Genomic DNA, 12586 nt, shown 5'->3' with positions numbered 1-12586 from the left:
ATAGGCAAGGAGAGCCTTGAATGCCACGTTAAGGAAGAGAAAGAGCTTAACCCATACCTGGCCCCACCCCAGGAGCTTTGCATTTAGTTTTCACAACACCCCTGATGTAGAGGAAAATTGAGGCCCAAAGTCACATAGCTGGTGAGCAATGGAGTCAGGTCTTGCTTGACCACAGAGCCCATACTTCTCCCAGCCCAGAGAACACTGCATGCTGAAGAGGGAGAGTATTGAGTCCCTGTGACTCTGGGTTCCACCATTTCTAGACACCTGCTCATCTGTCTTTTCTGTTGCCCCCAGAACCTCACAGTATCTCCAGGGCCTACTTCTGGGCTTGGCACACCAGGGGGCGCTCAGCCTGTGGTCAGGCCCTCATCACTTTGTGTGGTGGAAGGAGCTGGGAGCAGGCCAGTTTCTCCTTTGCTTCATCAGACAGATGTTCGGTGCACCATGCTGGAGCGCTGGGAGGCCCTAAAATGAAGTCAGTACCCCCAGCCTCAGGTTGCTCTTAGGCGGGGGAGACAGGCAAGCTGTGTGGTTGTGGGTGCTGTGATGGTGGGGAGCATGACTGTGGGCACAGAGAACCTCCATTCTGCGCCAGGCCCCATATCGGGCAGAGAAATGTACCCCTTTCCTGGTGCCCACATTTCTCCCAGTGAGATGGTAAGAGGAGCATGTCCTGGGGAACCAGCCAGGGGCACCTGCTCTTGGGGCTGAGCAGGGGCCGGATGGATGGTTACGGTTCTGTGTGGCAGGGGAGTAAGGCTGCAGGCCACCTTCCCCGCAGAACTGGCATTTGGCTGGGCCTCCGAAGGCAGGATTTGGCAGCTCCAGAGAGAAGTGGGCCTTCCAGGTGGAGAAGAGGCGGTGGGGGGGGCCTTGGGAGTCAGGCGTTCTGAGTTTAGGACCCTGCCCCTTTCTCATTTGCTGTAGGACTTGGGCGGGTACTGTAATGCTCTGAGGTTTAGATGCTTTTCCTATAGAAGAACAGGGTCCACCCCTCAGGGCCACCCGGAGGAGGAGTGTGATATGTATAAATTAAACAGTCCCACAAAGTTTGCTGTGTTTTGTTTTGTTGTTGTTGTTTTTTTAAGGATTTTATTTTTAAGTCATCTCTACACCCAGTGGGGAGCTTGAACTCACAACCCCCGAGACCAAGAGTCGCCTGCTCCACCGACTGAGCCAGCCGGGCGCCCCCAAAGTGTGGTGTTTAATGTTTGCTTACTTTATTCATTTTAGGCCGAAAGGGGGATTTGGGTTTTAGCAGCCATAGCCCGGACAGCAGTCCAGGGCAAGAGCTTCCCGGATCCCTTTGGCACCCTGGCACGCCTGGGGTCCTCAGGCGGACTGGGGCTCTGCTTGCCCTCCCTCCCTCCATGAGGGTAGACTGGGCACCGCCGGCCCCCTCCCCTGGCTATCTCCGGAGCTGGACCCCTTTGAAGCGCCTGCAGGTCTATTTTGAGAGCTGGGCGTCTCCCCCCTCCCCTCCTCTCTTCCTGTTTATGAAACCCTGATCCATCCCGGATCCCTCCTGCTCCTCTGGCTGGAGCACAAGCAGGATGTGACTGCGGACTTCGGGGAGCCTAGGAAGCCTCAGGTGTTGGGGGGAACTTCCCTTGGACTGGCCGGGGTAGGCTAGCCTACCCTCCCAGGCCCCGGGACCATGCGGCTGGGCTGTGTCCCCTCAGCTTGCCCAGAGGAGACTGCAGCAGTAAGACTGCCCACCCAATCCAGGGAGGAGTCCTGTTTACAACATCCCGTTGTCTCTGTGGCCCGTTGTACTTGTAGCAACAACCTTCCAAGGGTGGAATATTTAGTTGTGAGCTCTGTTTTACAGAGGGGGAAACTGAGGCTCAGACGGGGAGGGAAATTTGCTTGGGAGCGCTCAGCTAGTGAGTGGACGGCTCTTAACTTCCTACCCTGCACTCCTGGCCTCAGCCTCTGCTTCATGCAGGTCTCTCTCTGCATAGAGTGTCTTTCTTTTCCTCCTTTCTGCCTGGCCAACTCCTGTTCATCCTCAGGGTTTAGCTGGACTGCACCCTCTCTGGAAGGTCCTTTGGGACCTCACCCCGGGTAGATAGTTCCTGCCTCTGGGCACCCATAATACGCGATTGTAGATTTGTAGCCACTTGTGTTTTGTCATCCTGTATTTTCAGGAGCTGCCCGAGAACAAGGCCTGAGTCTTAACATGTGCGCCTCCTAGTGTCAGGCTTGGGGCTTGGGGACAGAGCAGGGGGCCGGTAGCTGTGACGGATGTCCAAAGGGGAAACGGGCTTGCATGGAGGGCGATAATGAAACGCTTGAGTGTAGGCTTTGGAAGCAAACACTCTTTGATTTTGCTCTGAGCTGTCCCCCTTTCTAGCCATGTGGCCTTGGGCAAGTCACTTTCTGTCCAAGTCTGGTTTTCGTGTCTCTGAAGTGCAGGATCTCTCTCGAAGCTAAGACACAGGGCCTGGCAGAAGCCACACCAGTGGAGGTTGAAGGAAAGAACGGCCTTGTGCAATATATGCTGTGTTTATAAGGGGCACAGTTCTGGTTGTCACTCATGGCCCCAGTCCTGGCCTAGTGCAGCAGGGACGCCTGGGACCTCTCCTCACCTGCCCCATCAGGAGCGATCTGTCCCACCGGAAGGGGCAGGCCCAGGAGGCCCTGCAAATACTGCCAATTGGGGAAGGGGCTGTTGGTGTCCGTTACCGCGGGGATTGGCAGCTGGGTTTGGGCTGCAGCTGGTGGAAGGACCCTAGGGACCAGGGATCAGGCTGGGGGGCTCTGGGGTTCTCTCCCAGCTGCCCTGTGGGGGGAAGTAAGTAAGAGGAAGTATATGGTGGGGAATGGGGCAGGGACCAAGGGCTGTGGTCTGGTGGCTGTCCTCCCCCGCTCCAGCCACCAGAGGCCTCATAGTCCCAGCACAGACCCTCCAGCAAAGGCAGGTCTGAGACCGGTTCCTTCCTGTTGCCCCTTCTTGCACCCTGCTAGCCACAGAGTCGTCCTTTGCTTTGGGATTTGAGGATTGGTGGGGGGCCCCACTGGCTCCGGAACAGAGAGCTTTGGGGCTCCCCGGGCTGTCCCGGCCTCCACAGCCCTGCCTGCAGGAGCTGGGTGCAGTGAGCGGTCTAAGGCGGCCCCTTTCACAACCGCCAGCAGGCCCTCCCCAGACTGTCGCTGGAGGCCCTCTGAGGGCTGGAAGGGGAAGTCCGTGTGTACGTGGGGGTGTGTGTTTCCACATGTCTGTGGAAATGGTTTCCGATCATCGGCCTGTGTGTACTTGTGGGCGTGCCAGTTCCTGTGGGGCTACTGGTGGGACTGATGCGGCCAGGCCACGTGGAAGGGGGCTGGGCCTGGTCAGCCCCTGCTCCACCGCTACCTTCTTCTCCTCTCACACTTCTGTGAGGTCCTTGCTAGGCCCCGTGGCTCCCTTGCCCATCCCAGGCGGGGCCGGCTGCGGGGTGCCTGCTCAGAGGGTTGCCATTTTGGGTGGGCCCAGCCATAGGAAGGTCACTTGCCAGGGAAGGAGCTTCTGTGCCCTGGCCTGGGGCACTCAGAGACCGGCCTTGCTGACGGCTGCCCCGCACTCCCTCAAGGAGATGTTGGCAGGTGCTGGGATGCCCCTTGTGTCATTGCCTTGTTATCTTGTGACTTTTGTCTGTCTTCTAGTCTCCCCTCCTTAGGATCAGAGGAGAGGAGGAGGGCTGTATCCCCGGGCCCCCCCGCGGAGTGACGGGTGTGGGGTCTACAGTGTCCCCTCCTCGGCAGGGGAGCCTGACCCATCTTCTGTCCCTCCTCCCTGCAGAGGGGGAAGTGAGAAGGAGGGGGTCAGGGACCCTGCCTTCTGGGCCGGGAAGGCTGAAAAAGCAGAAGTAGAGGAGTAACGGGGCCCTTTGGCCACCAGCTTGAGCCCCACCATGCAGACCCCGGCAGATTTCCCCAGGGGTGAGAGAGACTCACTCCCCTGTCCCAGAAAGGTGAGCAGAGGGTTGGTCTGCCTCCAGCAATATCTGTCACCATGGCCCTGGGCAAGGAATGGGTTTGGGAGTGGCTCTGTCCCCTGGGGTTTCTGGGTGACTGCTTCTGTCCCCAGGGAGTGTTCTCAGAGGCAGGCGAGCGGAGTCTAAAACCTCAGGGCGGGGGTGGGTGAGGGTTGCTGTGTGGCCTTGGTTCACCTCAGCCCCTCTCTGAGCCAGGATTTCTGCCTGTCCCGCCCAGGGTTATACTCAGGGGCCTGCAGAGCCTGCAGCTTCTGATGGTTGCAGATTTTGTGGCTGTTCAAGGCCCCCTGAAGATAGGGCTGTGTCTGTCAGGCCCTAGACCTAGAATGGGAAGTCCCTGCGCTGATCCCAGTATTGAAGGAGGGGGTGAGGCGGGGCAGGGCTCTGGCTGACTTACCTGCTCACCCTTTCCTGGCACTGGAGGCCTGCTGACCCCAAGCCAGGCAGTAACTAGGGGAAGGATTTGAGTGTAGGCCGGCTCTGCCGCTGGTCCACTTTCAGCCTGGGTGAGTCACTGGCCTCTGGGCCTCGGTTTCCTGTATCTGCAATGGGGATAACAGATTTGGGAAATTTGGATCAGAGTCAAAGCCATCAGATTGCATTCAGGAGATGTTCCTCTCAGCCCACTGTCACGGTCCTGGGCCTTCTGCAGGCCCTGGCAGGGATGAAACCTCAGAGGTGTGCCTGCCACAAATACCAGACTCTTCCCCCAGATGCGGGGTGTTTGCAGGTGATGTCCCCTCACCTCTTCCCCCAGCCCCTGGCAGGCCAGCAAGAACCCGGAGCTCTGCCCTTGAGTCCTGGGTCTGGCTTTCTGTGTGTCAGGCCCAGGTCTCTGTCAGTCTCCTTGGGCCTCACTGACTGGCTTTCTCTTTCTGCGGCCCATCTGCCTCTCTTGTCGGGTTCCTTTCTCTGTCTCCACCTGATGAGTGCCTGTCCTCACTTGTTGGGTACATGTCACATGTTGGGTGCCTGTTGGGTTGTGTCCCCTTCTGTCTCTCCCTGGTTGAGTATGTGTCCCCATCTGTCTCCACCTGTTGGATGCCAGCCCCCATCTGCTTCTGCCTGTTGGGTCCCCGTCTGTCTCTGCCTGTTGAGTTCATGTCCCCTTCTGTTGCTGCCTGTTGGATATATGTCCCATGCACCTCTGCCTGTTAGGAAGGCAGCTATGCTCACCACTATACCACCAACGCCGGCTTGCCTCTGCCTGTTAGGTATGGGTCCCCTCCTGCCTCTGCTTTGTTGGGTACATGTCCCCATCTGTCTCTGCTTGTTGGGTGTGTGTTCTTCCTAGCTCCCCTTGCTGGGTGTGGAGCTCCCCTAGCTCCATCCCTGCCTGGTGGGCCTGTGTACTCTCCCACCTCTGCCTGATAGATGCCCACCTTCATCTGTCTTTACCTGTGGATGCCTGCCTCTGCCTGTTGGGTGTCTCTTTATCCACCTCTACACGTTAGACGCCTGTCTTTGCCCGTTGGGTACCTGTTGCCCCTCAGCAGCTGCGCTGGCGTAGGGCTTTCCCTTTGCAGACCCTGGGGGAGGATGAGGGGGGAAAGGGCCAGAGGGCAGCCCTCAGGCAATGGGGAGGGGGGGGAAGAGAGGAAGGGAACGTGGTAAGATTGTAGGCCTGGAGCTGGGAAACCACAGGCCCCGAGTGATTGGCGGCCCTGAGCTGGGCCCAGCCCCCGCCCTCACCCTGCACATCCGCCTTGGGCCCGGCCACCTCCGAGGCAGCCCCGGACGCTGCGTGCTCCTGCCATGGTGCCTCGGCCCTGCCGGCCGAATGGAGCAGGATCCCAAGCCGCCCCGCCTGCGGCTCTGGGCCCTGCTCCCCTGGCTACCCAGGAAGCAGCGGCCCAGGACCAGCCAGACCTCTCTGCCTGCCCCTGGCCCTGGCTCTGGCCCCAGGCGGGACTCGGTGAGTGTGCCCAGATGTCTGGTCCTGGCCTGGCTGTGGCCCTTGGAGCAGGTGCCTGGGCAGCGAACTTGGCCTCGGTTGGCTCTCAGCTGTCCTGGCCCCGGCCTGGGCCTGCCGGACGACTGGACCCTGCCCAGACTTGCTTCCTGGGGAAGTGGGGAGGCGCTTCAGGGCTCCAGGGCAATAGCAGCCGATTGGAGGGAGGACAGAAGGGTCCCAGAACAGCTAGGGCCTGGCAAGGGGCTTTTGGGGTAGACTCCTATGAAGGAAGTTTCAAAGGGTGGATCATGGAGTCTCTGGCCTTAGCTCCTGTCCACCCCAGACTGTCACTTACCGGGTTGGTGGGGGTAGTCTCTGCTGACTCTTGGGTCCCTGTGCATCTGAGCCCTGCCCTTTTGGCCAGAAGGATCCTATCATCCACTCTGACCAGGAACAAAAGCCTGGCTCTGCCTCCCCGGTATGAGAACAAACTCTACTTCCTATTGTGGCAAAACGAAAACCTTTGCAGTGGGGGGAGGGGAGTCCCACAGGCAGGACCTGCGCCGGGCCTGGGCATCCCTTTGGGCCTCACTGGGCCAGAAGAGCAGGAGCAGTGGGAGCCGTGCCTCACCTGACTCGGCACCTTGGTAGTTTGACCCTCCCTGGCCCTTAAGGCCCTCTTGGGATTGATGAACCAGGAGGCTGGCCCCATCAGTGTAGCTGTCTGGTGTGGCCAGCAGGGCCCTGTCTCCAGGGGGAGTGGGCTTGGCTGGGGACCATGTCTCCTGCCTGCCTGGATGGGCCCCACCATGCTCACCAGCTCTGTCCCTCCATCAGGATGAGGGCATCCTCAAGGAGATCTCCATCACGCACCACGTCAAGGCTGGCTCTGAGAAGGCCGACCCATCCCATTTTGAGCTGCTCAAGGTTCTGGGCCAGGGATCCTTTGGCAAAGTGAGTCCTGAGCCCACAGCTGGGAGGGCAGCACTGGTCGTGTCAGAGGTGGGGATGAAGGGTCGCCTTGGGGTTCAGGATCCGAGGGCAAGGGTTGGTGGGTCTGAGGGGAGGACAGGAGGTCACCTTGGTACCCAGGGAGGGCAAAAGGTCAACCTGGGGCTCAGGGAAGTTAGAGGTCAGCCTGGGACCTGGAGGATGGGAGCGAACAGGCTCGGCCCCCTCTGCAGCTTCTCCTCTGCCATTTTCCCATTGCCTTCTCAGGTCTTCCTCGTGCGGAAGGTCACCCGACCTGATAGTGGGCACCTGTATGCCATGAAGGTACTAAAGAAGGCAACGCTAAAAGGTGAGTGAAGGTCACCTCCCCGTGCAGAGCCCAGGCTGGGCACAGGATTGAGGGAGACAGCCCGGTTCTCCAGAGTGTTGGGTCTGATGGAGGAGCACCTGGTCTGAAGGTAGAGAAACAGGCCTGTCCTTAGCCTCCCCCTTCACCCCTCCTACCTCATGGCAGAGACAGGGTCCATTTCAAAGAAAAGACTTCTGGGGATTAACCTCAGCCTTCCCCTCTCCCCCCAAGCCAAGCACCAATTACCATAGCTGAAGGTGAATGTCTGGAAGGAAGGCAAGGGGTGAGTGCAGGGTGCTTGTGGCAGGGGCCTTCTCATGCCTGATATTGAGGTTAGTTGGGCAGAGTTGCTTCACGGTGCTTGGAAAGTCTGAGGGAGACCCTCTCAGCGTGGAGAAAGGTGTGAGGAAAGGGGCAGGGAGTCCAGGGAGGCAGCTAGGGAGGGTAGGAGAGGGGGAGTGGAGGCAGGGCCCCAGAGATGGATCGCAGGGAGGTTCAGAAGGGAGCCCAAGGCCAGGTCTAGAATTCCCAGGCTCACAAAGGGCATGACAGTGGTTGGTAGTGGACTTCGGGCTGGGCCGTGGCCCTTGGCGCAGTCTGGGGACCAGTGCAGCCACTGACCAGGGGGAGTGGGCCCTGGCTGTGGTGAGGCGGGGAGGATCAGAAGTGTCGGCCTTGCAGACTTCAGGGGTCCTGTGGCCCATGAAGGGTTGTTTGTGGGGTGCTGTAGCTTTGATGCCCTCAGGCCAACCTGGTAGGGGCAGAAGTCATTCCCCAGGAGGGATGATGGGAGCCATGGAGGGGGAGGATGGAGGACTTGGGCACTGCTGTGAAGGTCTCCCAGGCCAGGGCAGCAGTGGCCGAGCCATGCCTGCCGTGTGGAGCAGCTGGGGCTGTGAGCGGGGCGCCCACAGAGGGTGGGCTCACGTAAGGAGGGGCCGCTTGAGCTGTGCCTTGAAGGAGGAGTTAGGAGTTCTCTAGGCTAAAAATAGTAGAGGAAGGGCACCCCAGGAAGGAGAAGCTGTTTGCCTGAGCAGAAGTGTAAAAATGTAAGGTATATTCGGGAAACAGTGGCTGGAATAGTCCAACTCCAGCATGGTCCATGCCGCCTCTGGTGAGGGAAAAGAAAAAATTAACAGAGAGGGTGAAAAGTACTCTGAAGGGGCAAGCACGAGCACTGTCGGAGAGAGGGCCCTAATTCAGCTTAGCAGTTTAAGGAAGACTTCCTGGAGGAGGTGAGGCCTGAGCTGAGTCAAAGAAGAACCTGCTGGTGATCAGAATGCCTAGGGACTTTTATTCTTAAAAAAAAAAAAAGGATGTGAGGGTGGCCGCTTAGACCCATGAGTTTGAATTTTAGGCCTAGGGAAAGAATCTGCCTAACTAGCTCCCAGGTGACTATACTCTCCATCCCCCAGACCGGCATTAGGGATTTTTGTGCCAGGTGGGGAGGGGGCTGGTAAAAGCATTCTGGGGGAGCCTCGGGGGCAAAAGCTAAGGGTATGCAGAGGACAGAACAGGTTGCTCAGACGGACTGGATTGAATGGCCTTTGATGGGGCACGAGGGATGGGCAGGGCGCCTAGGGCCCAGCCCTGGGCACAGCCATGAGGTGTGAGGAACTCTTGGAAAAGAGAGCAGCCCTTCTTAGCCAGGGCTTGGGGATGACCGTTTTGGGGGGGCTAGATTCTCCGTGACTGCCTTTCTCTTCTGGCCAGTGCGTGACCGCGTTCGGACCAAGATGGAGAGAGACATCCTCGCTGATGTAAACCACCCGTTTGTGGTGAAGCTGCACTATGGTGAGATCACAGACCCTACTTGAGTTCCCACTCTGCCTGCCAGGCTTTGCCCTGCCGGTGACCTGCTGCCTTCCCCCTATGTTGCCCCCACCCCCAGCAGGCCAAGGGAGCTTAGGGTAGAGGGGCAGGGCCCAGGGCCCAGCTGGCTCCACCATTGCCTTTTCCCCTCTCCCCAGCCTTCCAGACTGAGGGAAAGCTCTATCTTATTCTGGACTTCCTGCGTGGCGGGGACCTCTTCACACGGCTCTCTAAAGAGGTGAGCTGACACCCCACTGCCATAGGGCCCCGGGATGGAACTGGAGAGACAACGAGGCCTCTCATCCCAGAGCTCTGTGAAGAACGTGACCAGTGTGGCTTGGACCTGGGACCACCCAGGCCTGCCTAGCAGACCCTGACCTAGGAACCCACCCTGGGACAGAGTGTACACCCTGGCCAAGCCTCAGAGTTTCTCCCAGGATGGGTGAGGAGGATCAGGGCCTGCGTCTGACGCCACCCTGATTCCCAGGAGCTAAGGGGTCTTTCACCTCTCCACCTCCATTCTTCCAAGGCTGCCCCGGGCAAAGCTTTGAGGATGGGAAGAAGCGCAAATCCTCCCAGAAATCTGGATATTTTAACATTATGTCCTATGTGTTAACCAAAAGGATTTTTTTTTTTTAAGATTTTATTTATTTATTTGAGAGAAAGAGCAAGCATGAGTGGGAGGGACAGAGGCTGAGGGAGAGGGAGAAGCAGACTCCCCACTGATCAGGGAGCCTGACGTGGGGCTCAATCCCAGGACCCCGAGACCACGAGCCCAGCTGAAGGCAGACGCCCGACTGACTGAGCCACCCAGACGCCCCTAACCAAAAGGATTTTAACTGACGTAAAAGAATTTGAGCCAGATATAAAAATGGGACCATTAATACAAGTCAACCTTCAGAAGAGAAACAAACTTTAAAAAAAATTTTTAAATGTTATTTTAATGTTTGAATAGGTAATACGTTTACATGATTGAAAAGAAAAATCTCATTGAGAAGTCTTCCTCCCACCCCAGTCCCTCTACCCCCATAGGTAAACATTTTTATTGATTTCTTGTTTAAGCACCCCATGTTTCTTTAGTAATACAAACCATTCTGATACATGTTCTGAATTCCAACCCCCATTTTCTTACAGAAAAAGCACTACCCTGTATATACCGTTCTGTATCTTGCCTTGCTCAAGACAGTGTATCTTAGAGATCGATCCATATCAGCACATGGAGAGATTCCTTGTGTGTTTAGGGCTACATAGCACTCCATCATGCCGGGGAGTTCATTTCAGTCTTCTGCTCAACGCTTGGGCTCTTTGCAACCCTTTTGCTATTTCCAAACAATGCCACGATGAGTGACTTGTATGTTAGTCATTTCATACTCAACCCCCTTTATAAGGAGAAGAGAGTATGGCCTGGGGGTGTCTAAGGGTCCTCCCCAGGGTGGGCCCTGAGGACCAGGAAGCTGCTGATTGCCCAGTGCCCTAGCTCCTGACGAAGAGGCACTCCCAGCTGACGCTCCCTCCCGCCTGTCGTAGGTGATGTTCACAGAGGAGGATGTGAAGTTTTACCTGGCTGAGCTGGCTTTGGGCCTGGACCACCTGCACAGCCTGGGCATCATTTACAGAGACCTCAAGCCTGAAAAGTGAGTGAAGCCCGCGCTCCATACCAGCCTCCCTAGGGAGTGCAGAGGCAGGCCCTGGGGTCTCTCCTGAGGGGTGGGTGTGACTCTCCCCAACAAAGTCTCCCTCTCTATGGCTGCCCCATGAATAGGTGGTTGGAGTGGGGTGGTGGTGGCAGCAGGCCCACCTTGGGGGGCTGCCTAATCACCATTCTGCCATTGACGAGACTGAGGCTCCTCCGTGCAGGTGATTGCCTACATTTTTTGCTAATCCAGTGTGATGTCTGAGATGCCATCACTAAAAGTCATTCCTTGATATGGTCCTCTCTAGAATTTTCCTTAATAGCTAAAATATCCTCAAATGGTAACTTGGGGGAGCCCAGGGGAACAGGTGCTGGGCTGGAAAGAGATCTGGCTTTTGAGTTAGGCAGACCTGAATTCAAATCTTATCTCCACCACCTGTTAGTTCTGTGACCGTGTGGAGTTACTTAACTTCCCTGAGCTTTAGTTTCCCCATTGGTTGTTTTGTTTTATTTTATTTTATTTATTTGACAGAGGGAACACAAGCAGGGGGAGTGGGAGAGGGAGAAGCAGGCTTCCCGCTGAGCAGGGAGCCCGATGCGAGGCTCGATCCCAGGACTCTGGGATCATGACCTGAGCCGAAGGCAGACGCTTAACGACTGAGCCACCCAGGTGTCCCTAGTTTCCCCATTGTTAAAATAGGGCCATAATAGTCCCTACCTCAGCCCGTTGTTTCAAGGATTAGCAAAGAAGGCAGGCAACATGTGTGCATGGCAGCACCCGTCTACTCCACCTGCCTCTCATCAGATGGATCTGGGTGGATCACCTTCTCTGGGCCAGGCCCAGCCCCCCACAACCCCCATGGTGTCACCAGAACCCATCTCTTCATTACAGCATCCTTCTGGATGAGGAGGGCCACATCAAACTCACTGGTGAGTAGAGGGCCCCTGTTCCCCGCCCCCCCCATCAAGTCCCAGGGGAGGGCAGGATGGGCTCTTGATAGGCATGGGCTGAGTGCCAGGAGATCCGTTCTACCTGAGAGGCTGTGCCAGGCACTTGGAAGTGGTCAAAAGTCCAGGCCCTAGACTTGGGATGGCCTGGGTGTGAACCCTAGCTCCCCACTAGGTAACCTTGAGCAAGTTACCTAACCTCTCTGGGCCTTAGCCTCCTCCCGAGTGTCATGGGGGTGATGTCCTCAGGCCTGTGGGCAGGGGCATTGGGTGTGCAGGGGTTGGCAGCAAGGAAGGCAGGGGGGTTCCTAAAGACGTGTCCTCTTGCCCTCCTTGCCACAGACTTTGGCCTGAGCAAGGAGGCCATTGACCATGAGAAAAAGGCCTATTCCTTCTGTGGGACGGTGGAGTACATGGCCCCCGAGGTCGTCAACCGCCAGGGCCACACCCACAGTGCCGACTGGTGGTCCTACGGGGTGTTGATGGTGAGTGCCCAGACAGGGGTAAAGCATTCAGCCCATGCTTTGGGCCTCAGTTTTCCCCTCTGTACAGTGAGGGGGTTGATAGTCTCTAAGACTTCCTCCTGTATTTTCCCAGCCAAGCTGCCTCACCCTCCACCCAGCTGCAGGTTCCTTCCTTGGGAGGATTCCAGGCTTGGCCCCACATGGGCTGCCCCCAGCCTGGGATTGGGCCTCACCTCAGCCTCAGCCCCTAGTACTGCTTTTGGTGTTCTGATTGGCAGAGGAAAGAGAGACAGTCACAATTCTTGATCCAGGTGGACCTGCCACAGTCCAGCAAGAATCCTGGGAATGGAGCTGATTGGCCTGGGTGGGAGGAGGTGGGGGACATGGGAGATGGAGACCACAGCCTCACAGACCCTTGTCCTTTGCAGTTTGAGATGCTGACGGGCTCCCTGCCCTTCCAGGGGAAGGACCGGAAGGAGACCATGACGCTGATTCTGAAGTAAGCACCAGCCCTGCCCTGACACTTTAGGGTTTCCCCCGATGCTGGCCCCA

At 57.3% G+C, this 12586-nt stretch overlaps 1 protein-coding gene across 3 annotated transcripts in view; it reads left to right on the top strand.

The window, feature by feature from the left end:
- The window catches only part of RPS6KA1 (ribosomal protein S6 kinase A1), a 38490-nt gene that overhangs the window by 8656 nt on the left and 17248 nt on the right, over window positions 1–12586 (top strand). The window contains exons 1-9 of one of the 3 annotated variants that reach the window (XM_035019405.1): window positions 3420–3959; window positions 6715–6831; window positions 7096–7177; window positions 8891–8971; window positions 9148–9227; window positions 10517–10623; window positions 11515–11552; window positions 11913–12055; window positions 12463–12533. In XM_035019405.1, the coding sequence (XP_034875296.1) occupies window positions 3900–3959; window positions 6715–6831; window positions 7096–7177; window positions 8891–8971; window positions 9148–9227; window positions 10517–10623; window positions 11515–11552; window positions 11913–12055; window positions 12463–12533 (779 nt within the window). In that variant the 5' untranslated portion in view covers window positions 3420–3899. Of the gene's footprint in view, window positions 1–3419; window positions 3960–5547; window positions 5899–6714; window positions 6832–7095; window positions 7178–8890; window positions 8972–9147; window positions 9228–10516; window positions 10624–11514; window positions 11553–11912; window positions 12056–12462; window positions 12534–12586 lie in introns of those variants that run through there. The other 2 variants (XM_035019403.1, XM_035019404.1) reach the window with 2 other exon arrangements.

Source organism: Mirounga leonina, unplaced genomic scaffold, assembly GCF_011800145.1.
Source record: "Mirounga leonina isolate KUSES-001 unplaced genomic scaffold, KU_Mleo_1.0 Mir_173, whole genome shotgun sequence".
Classification (NCBI taxonomy): Eukaryota; Metazoa; Chordata; class Mammalia; order Carnivora; family Phocidae; genus Mirounga; species Mirounga leonina.
The sequence above is the reverse complement of the archived record's forward strand: the minus strand, read 5'-3'. Positions and strand labels throughout refer to the sequence as shown.